This window comes from Melospiza melodia, chromosome 21 (assembly GCF_035770615.1).
Source record: "Melospiza melodia melodia isolate bMelMel2 chromosome 21, bMelMel2.pri, whole genome shotgun sequence".
Lineage (NCBI taxonomy): Eukaryota > Metazoa > Chordata > Aves > Passeriformes > Passerellidae > Melospiza > Melospiza melodia.
In genome coordinates, this window is record NC_086214.1 from 11,281,892 (window position 1) to 11,290,860 (window position 8,969).

At 54.8% G+C, this 8,969-nt stretch overlaps 1 protein-coding gene across 1 annotated transcript in view; it reads right to left on the bottom strand.

The window, feature by feature from the left end:
- The window catches only part of LHFPL7 (LHFPL tetraspan subfamily member 7), a 57,030-nt gene extending 51,747 nt beyond the window's left edge, over positions 1 to 5,283 (bottom strand). The window contains exon 1 of the mRNA XM_063173688.1: positions 4,996 to 5,283. Coding sequence (XP_063029758.1) covers positions 4,996 to 5,283 — 288 coding nt within the window. The remainder of the gene's footprint in view (positions 1 to 4,995) is intronic.
- Between the last annotated feature and the right edge of the window lie 3,686 nt (positions 5,284 to 8,969).

Genomic DNA, 8,969 nt, shown 5'->3' on the forward strand with positions numbered 1-8,969 from the left:
CGCTGCCATTGCATCTGGGGATGCTGGAAAGCAGTTCCTAATGGCACTGCTTTATCTAAGAGGATGATGGATAGTAGTGAAAGACAGAAAAAAAGGGGAAAAGTAAGACATTAGCACATCAATGGTGTGCCTGTGACCTCCATCAAGGGATTCGAACCAACTTAATGAAATTTTAATTAGGCAGCAAGCAGTGCACGGTGCTGGGTACCCGATGAGCCCAGCTTCCCCTCGCTCTGTCATTGTCCTTCCCTGGGATCGGCCCTTTCCTGGCGCTGGCAGCCCAGCCCTGGCCAGGGAATGCCCCCGGGTCAGCCCCCGGAGGAGGAGCCCGGGCAGAGCGGGATCTGCAGCCTCGGGAGGAGCAGGGAATGTCCCTCTGTCAGAATGTCCCTGCCAGACTCTGCTCTGGGCCCTGCAGAGGGGAAATGCAACATCAGAGTGGCTCTGCTGAGCCCTTCCCGAGTGCAGGGTCAGGATTTGCCTTTGAGGTGGGGGCAGGTGGCCCCTGTGACCTGGCCATCCCTGCCAGGAGTGGCCAAGCAGCTTCCCTGAACCTCTGAGGGCAGGGACAGAGCTAATCCTGAGAGCAGCCTGGCTGCATTTTCCATCAACCTGACCTCCCAGGGCCCACCCTCAAGCTGGGCCTGCCCAGCTTAGCTGAGACCAGGTTGGTGAGTGCCAGTGGTGGTTTGTGACTTGGGCACTGAGATGTGGGACCACAGCCCAGGAATTACAGGCTCCCCCACCACCAGTCCTGTTGATGTAGGTCAGAAAAGTCTGGGTGGCTGATGAAAGCAGATAAATCTGCTCTGGGGTGATGTGCAGGAAGGTGGTGATGTCAAAAATTCCTTACACTCAGCGCTCACAACTCTGGCCAAGGTTGTGTAAGTGCAATTAAAAATCAAATGGGCAGGCAGGCAGAGTCTGCTCTCTTGGGAAGTTCTTAAGATGAGGAGCTAAAAGTTGATTTCCTGATAATCCCAAGTTAATGTGTTGGCCTGATCCAGGACTCTGGAGGCAGAGCAGACTCTGCCTGAGGGGCAGCACACACCGAGTGCCTGCTGGGGTCTCACTGCTTCTCTCCCTAATTCCAGAGCCTGTGCTAGAAGAGGAGTGACAGATTTCTTCCCATCTCCATGAGGACCCCATCAGGGCTGCTGATCTGCAAACCTGGCCCCAATGGGCAAACCCCAGGTGACATCAGGGACCCAGGGCTGAACTGACACAGTGAGAAACCAGCAGTGAAGATTTAATGCAAAGGGTAAGCAGGTTTATTGTACATTTTCACTAAGCTTTGCTGAATCTTTTCAAGTCCTGCTTTAAAGCCCAGGAAAAACCCACTCAAGGAACTGCTGGGGTTGGGCAAAGCCCCCCTCCATCCTGAGCAGGTTATTCTGGGCTCTGCTCCAGCATGGCATCACTGGCTCCATAGGCAAATGGCCCATGTGGCTTTAACCCGAATATCATGGGCTGATCAGCTTCTTTGTTATTTTAGATTACATGCTCGGCAAAGCCTGAAAATAATTGGAGACTATCTGGAAAAATAAAAATAGAAATCTGAAATGTGGCAGCAGCAGCTTCCGAAGTGCAGCACTGAGACAGGAACCCATGAGCCAAATGCTCCCACTGAAGGAGAAAATAAATTAGCTGAGGATGAAGCACTATTTTGCATGTACACAGTGATCTGGCACCAGGAAAAAGAAAAGAGAAGTCATGAGAGGCTATGAAACCACTCAGAGCTCAAAAATTCGCCTGTTTTTTTTTTTATTTGGCCTCCCAAAAGCAATCCCCTCTCCCCAGGGTATGTGCACACCTTGGGGTGTTGCTCTGCAGCCCTCACAGCTCCAAGTCATCCCACAACGGATCCTAAGGGCCTCACTCACAAATTGGGCAGTATCACCATCACCATCTTTTCTCCTCTCTGGCTCCAGCCAAATCCTTTCCAGTTTCCATCAGCTCCTGCAAGGTCTCAGCCTGTCCACAACATCTGCAGCCACCAGGGATATTTTATTATATTCCACCCCATCAATATTATGGGATATTTATTATATTCCAACCATCATGATGCTGAGCTCAGTGCCAAGCCCCAGCAGCACTGACAGGGTTAAATTAAAGGTACCCATGATATTAGAGAGCTGCAAAGTAATTATGAAAGGAAGAAGAAAAAAGCCAGCAACTCCAAGCAGACATGAAGGCCCTCTTAAGAGAAGAAAGGCATGTTAATTAACCTCCAGACATGATTCAAAGCATCATTTGTAGCACGATTAACATAATCCCCCAAGTGCACACACCACTGGCATTAACGATCATTGCAGGACTGAGCGCTCCCCCCCCCTTGAACAAACCGGCACAAGGGAGCGGGGAAACACCGGAACGGCAGCGAGACAAAAAACCCCGTGTTCCCCGGGGATGGGCATCCCTGCTGCGGGTGGGCATCCTCCCAGTGTGCCCAGCATCCTCCCAGTGTGCCCAGCATCCTCCCAGATGTGCTCAGCATCCTCCCAGTGCTCTCAGCACCCTCCCAGGTGAGCTCAGCATCCCCAGATATGCTCAGTATCATCCCCAGATGTTCTCAGCATCTCCAGGTGTGCTCAGCATCCACCCAGATGTGCTCAGCACCCTCCCAGGTGAGCTCAGCATCCCCAGATATGCTCAGCATCATCCCCAGATATGCTCAGCATCTCCAGATGTGCTCAGCATCCACCCAGATGTGCTCAGCACCCTCCCAGGTGAGCTCAGCATCCCCAGATATGCTCAGTATCATCCCCAGATGTGCTCAGCATCTCCAGGTGTGCTCAGTGTCCAGCCAAGATGTGCTCAGCATCCCCAGGTGGGCTCAGCATCCACCCAGGTGTGCTCAGCATTCTCCCAGATGTGCTCAGCATCCCCAGATGTGCCACCAGCTCCACTCTAGAAGCCCCACATCAGCTTTGGCCCCTCTGCCCCCGGCAGCCCCAGCTCCCACCCTCCTGCAGCAAACTCCACTGGAGCAAATGCTCCCGGCTCTTTTCAGGAGCTCTCAGATTCCTGTCCATGTTCGGCTTTCATTTAAAGAGAGAGCTGCCCAGCTGGAAAGATTGGAAATGAACGTCAGGGCCCTGAAAGCAAAGAAAAAAGCGCCACGATTTCCCCATCTCTCCAGAACGGAGAGAAATCTCCTGCTTGAACTCGTGGACGGGGTTCGGAGCCGTGCTGAGCACCGAGGCGTGCGGGCTCCGGGGCTGCTCATGCAGGAAAGCCAAAGCTGTCGCCTGCCTCAGCAAAGCTGTCAGGACTATTTTATTGCATTCCAGCCCATCAAATAACCATCACAACAGGTATTCTCCCCCTCCTCGCGGCAGAAAGCTGGTGAGGGAGCACTCTCCTCTGCAAGAGTCTGCACTGGCTGTTGTTCATTAATTATTTGGGTGGTTTTAACAGAGGTGACACGCACATGTCACCGAAATGCCCTGCAAACTGCCCTCGGTGCTGTGATTATTCATCTCTCCCTCAGCCCAAGCTCAGGAACTCGGAGACTTCGTGCTACATCATGTTCTGGATCTCAGTGTTTTATATTCTGGATCTCAGTGTTTTCAGAGGCTGAGGCTTGTTCAAATGAGTCACTGCTGAGTTTCCTTCTTATCTTTAAAGTTTGTTATTACTTGGAATTGTTTATCTGCATCACATTTGCAAAAACATCTGAACAAAGGCCAGCCCATGGAAACAAGAGCAATTTTGCACCTTTTTATATAAATAGTTAGGAGTTTATACAGCTGGTTCTTTTCTTTGCAGTTCACAATATTTGTCTCTAATGCCAATTTTAAGGATCGCGATGGGATTTAAGCAATCACACGCAGCCCTGGTGTCTTGGCAGAGATAACAGCGCAGCTCCATGGCAGGCTGAGAAATCCAGCTGGTGACAGCCCCTCTTTGTGCCCGGCACAGCCCCGAGCTCCGGGGATGCTGCCCCGGCTTGGGGACCCTGCCACAGCGTGACCTGGAGCGGGGCCAGGCTCGTGTGTTCCGAGCAGAGGCGGGGATTTCACACTCACAGCCCCGGGGTAAGGACGGAGGGAGAGGAGGGAGGAAGGACGGGGCCAAGCGGGCGCTGGGATGCCGGGGCCGGGCTTTGTGCGCTCCCTGCACACACCCAGTGTGACCGGCGGCTCTTTGTCACCCCGGGACACCACAGCAGCCCCATGGGGCGTCTGGGCCTCCTGCCTTCCCAAAACCTGGCACGGGCATCGCCCCGGGTGGCCGGGCAGGGGGACAGCCACGATCCCCCACATCCCGCTCGATTTCTGCATCCACGTGTCCCATAGCAGCAGTTTCAGCACCTCCCCGCTCCCTCCTGCACAGCAAACTCAGCCGGGAGCGATGCTCAGCCCCGCTGGGAGGCACAGAAACCTCTGCAGCTTCCCCGAGTCCCTCCCGCACGCCCCTGGAGCCGGCCCGGGCCGGGCGGGGGATCTGGGGCTCCGGCAGGGCGGGGTGGCCGGGTCAGCCCCGGGGCATCCCAGAGAGGGATGAGACCCCACAGGGATCCCGGGACACCCAAGGGGGGCTGAGGAGATGCTCGGAGGCATCGGGTGGGATGCAGAGGAGGGAAGGGATGCCGGAGAGAGCAGAGGATGCTCGAGGGGGATGCAGGGGATGCCTGCGATGATCCGGGCAGGATAGGGATGCTGGAGCACCTCTGGAAGACAGGACAAGGGAAACTGGGGTTATGACAGGAGGACCTTAGGGACGTGAGGAGGACAGAGAGATAGCGGAGAGTCTGGGGGGAGGCCAGGAGGTGATGGGGTGACGCCGGGGAGCCGAAAGCAGGGAAGAGGGGGATGCCGGGGAGGCGATGAGGGATGCCGGAGAGCCAGAAGCAGACACGGGGGTTGCCGGGGAGGTGACGGGAGCTGCCGGGGAGTGCAGGGAAGGGCAGCCGGGATGTCGGGGAGCTGCCAGGGGATTCCCGGGAGCCCGGGGGAGGCGGTGGGGGTGCCGCGGCGGGGAGGCGCTCACCTGCCAGGAACCGGAGGGGATGTCTCCGAAGCCGCCGGGGCCGGCGGAGCCGTGGCAGCCGCGGGGCGGCCCCGCGCAGCGCCAGAGCAAGCCGAAGCCGGCGGCGGCGCGGCCGGGCGGCAGCAGCCAGGCCGGCGAGAGGAAGGCGGCGGCGCAGGCGGCCAGGAGGCCGGCGGAGAGCAGCGCCCAGAAGCAGCCGACGCCGCTGCACATGGTGCGCCGGCGGGGCAGGGAGCCCGCGCCCCGCGCCGCCCCCGCGCCCGCCACCGGCACCGGCACCGACAGCATCGGCGGCGCGGGGCGGCCGGCGGGGCCGGGCGCGGGGCCGGCAGCGCTGCCCGCGCCCCTGCGCGCTCCCTGCGCGCTCCCTGCGCGCTCCCTGCGCCGCCCCCCCCGCGGGGCGCGGCTGAGCACGGGCGCGGTTGCGACACCCGCGGCGGGCGGGGCAGCCGGGGCGGGGAGCGCGGTCACCTGCGCGCTCCCTCCCGCGCTGTCGCGGCGATCCTCCGCCCGCTGCCGGCGGCGCCGCGGCCCCGAAAGGGTCGGGCTGTGCCTGCCGTGAATTACCGGCGGTGCCTTTTACCCTCCCTCCGTGCCCGCACTCGGCGATGCTGCCGCTCCGCTCCTGCAGCTCTCCCGGACGGGGACACGCGTGGGGAACGCGGGTGCGGGAATTCCGCGATGACACCTCGCGGGGATTGAAACCCGCCGTGGCAGGGAGGTTTAGATTGAAACCCGAGGTTTAGATTGAAACCCGCCGTGCAGGGAGGGCTCGGGCTCGGGGTCCGCCGGCTCGGGCTGTGTTATCCTCTCACCCCGCAGCTTTCTCCAAGGTGCTGGAGGCACAGCGGCTGCCCGGGAGCCTGCGCTTGTTTGAGGTGTAAAAGCTGCGCCTCCCAGTGCAGATGGATTTTTATAACAGTCATTCTAAAAACTTCATTGATCGGGTTTTTATTCCTGCTAAACCTCACGGCGCAGCACGGATTGATGTTTTATGTTTGTGCCTCGCAGATCTTACGGGTTTTCTCGGTCTCCAGGAGCTCAGCTGTTTCCCCGAGCGGTCCCACGTCCATCAGCCGCATAAAGAACTAGATCCTTTTTAAAATGTAGCAAAAAATGTCTTTATCCTGCGCTAATGTCCTCGGGCGGGTTTCGGGCACTTACTGCCGAGAGGGCTGAAACAGGTAAAGACATTTGGGCAGCTTTTGGTTAAAAAACGAGCTTTTCCTTTAGATCCAGGGCGCGTTGGTTGATGTTTAAAGCGCAGAGGGCTCCGCGTCGTGGGAAGTGCAGATCCCGCAGCACAAGCCGGGGGCTTGGCACCCTCTCCTGGTGCGGCAGCGATGGCAAATCCGCTCCTGCAGCTGAGTGAATGCACGGGCAAAGCCCCGGAACGCTGCGGTTCTGTCCTCAAGCAGCCTCTGGGCTCCATGGGCTGTGTCTGTGTCCTGCTTTTAGAAATGCTGCCCGTCCTGGGACCTCGGGAAAGTTCTAGAGGGACAAAATCACACTCAGAGAAATACCTGACTGCTGTCATGTGCTGCATCACTTCTTGTACTCATTGAGGGATCTAGAAAAGCAAAAGGTGGGGGAAAAAAGAACGGAGAAACAGAAGATGGTGTTAAATAAATTATTATTCTCCAAGTATTTATGATGCCACAGAATGGCAAGAACTGTGGATTGGAGGAAGGTCATCTGAGGAGAGTCCCAGAGAGCGCTGGCGGTGCCATCTGGGCAGGGTGGAGGTGCCAGTGAGCCCCTTTGCCTTCCCTGATCCAGAACAATTCCTGAGCGGCTCCGTCCCTGCAGGAGCAGCCACGGCAGGGCCGGGAAGAGCTCAGGACCTTGAGAGGGAGATTTTCTGCTTTTGCTGCTCAGTGCTGCTTCAGAGCTCTGTCCAGCACACCTGCAGGTCACCAAGCAGCTCTTCCTGCTAGGAATGAACTTTTTTTGTACCTTTTAACCCCATTTTACACTTCAAACCTCCACTGGGAGTCAGAGACTCTTCACCCCTTGCTTGAACAAACCTCCCTCCCTGGGAATGTGCCCCGTGGAAGGAAGCAGGGAGGAATTGCAGTGTTTTAATAAAAGCAGTTAATTTTCACCAGGCTGGGACGTGGGAGAATTCCCTGCTTTGAAATGCTCAGCACAGGTACCAACCCTCCCGTTCCCATGAGGTTCATGGACTGAGGTCAGCCACAGCCAAACCTGCCAGGAATTCTGTGTGTGCATGCAGACACTTGTTTTCCCATTAAAAAAAAAAAAAGAAAATTAGGAGTAAAATACAAGTCTCTAATTGAAGGTGCTGTGAGTTTCTGTGCAAAGGCAGAAACTTTGACTCCTGATGTGTTTAGGACATTATTTACTCCAGAGTAAGATCTCAGCTGGTAAAGTCCTTACTCATAAAATTTTTGGTATTTGTGTTCCCAAAATAGTGAGAATTCTATATATGAGAGAGAATCCCAACATCATGGGAATAAATGGACTGTCCCAAAGATGGGAGACATGGGAATGACCTCTAATGTGTGTTAGATTTGTGGTTTTGTGCTGTAATTGAGCAGAGCAGTGCCCTGTGATTAATTATCAAAGGCAACAAAGTCTTGTTCTGTTTTATTATATCTGTCCAAACACGATTATTCCATTTAAATCTTTTCAGATATTAAAGTTTACTTCTTTTTCTAGCTGTGGAGGAGAAAAAAATCAAGCACTGAGACAGCCTTTTTTTTTTATTTTAATTTGAATATTTTCATTGAGGGAGGAGTCCCTCAGCTTTCTGACATTGGCCAACCCATGTCCTGAAGTCATATTTAACTGATTGCTCAGATAATTAAACTGTCATGTTCTGTTAAATGCTCCAGCACCTGCTGTCACTCACACTTGCAGTTCAGATCCAGGTCCAAGGCTGAGGGAGCAGCTCTGGCTTGGAGCTTCAGCCCTTCTGGATTCCCAAAAATGAGAGAAAATGTCGGTCCAGGGAAGGTAATTCATGTCAAACTCTTGTGTCAATCATTGCATCCTTCTTCAACCCCCATGTAGACCCTGAAACCCAAGAGGACTGGGTGCAAAGTTTTGGCAGAATATGTTAATTTAGTGTTCCCTGAGTCATCCCATTCTTTCCAGTTTACTCATCTTCAGAATGTTTTAGTCTATTAGCAGTCTCTGAGGTTATGTGCCAATTAAATAATTCCATTCATTATGCAGAAACCATATAGAATAGTTCATTATGCTTCAGCCAGCCTCTGGGCATGTGTACAAAACTGTATCAAAGAGCACCAGTTAACAAAAATAATATCAAAAGAGAAAATGCAATTGCTACAGGGTGTTGATCAGCGGCACCATCCCGCCCAGGAGACGGCTCCATCCCAGCCCTGGAAGATCCCCGTGTACCTTTTATGCCATTTACAATTTATGAGTCTTAATTACTGAGTGTTTGTAAAGAGGTTTGGAATGCTCGGATGAAAGGAGGCGCAGAAACTCAGGCAATGATTATTAATCACATCACTTTGGCACGGCTCGGGCAGCAAGGGCAGGACAGTTACACGGCACAGGGTGACACTGCATCGATCCGGGGTGACACGGCCATGGCACAGCTGCCCTCTGGCTCCGTGCCTCAGTTTCTCACAGACTAACAAACCGGAATTTATAATCACAGTCTTTACAAAGTGTTTGTAAAGTTTTTAGAGCAGAGATCTCCTCAGAGATCAACCTGAGGAGTGTCTCCTCGGACATCAACCTAAGCGCCGTGTGACGGTGACAAACGTCCCTGGCAGGTGAGGGAAGAGCGGATTTGCCTCGGGAGGATGATTAAGAGGATTTTTGTGGCAGGAATCGGGGCGCAGACGGAACTGACTTATGGGACAGCGATTCCGCAGGTGGAGAGCGGCCCGGCAGGGATTTCTGGCTGTGCTGGACTCGGACTGCCGTGGGATGAGGGAAGGAGCAGCCGAGGGATGAGGGAGCCGCCGAGGGATGAG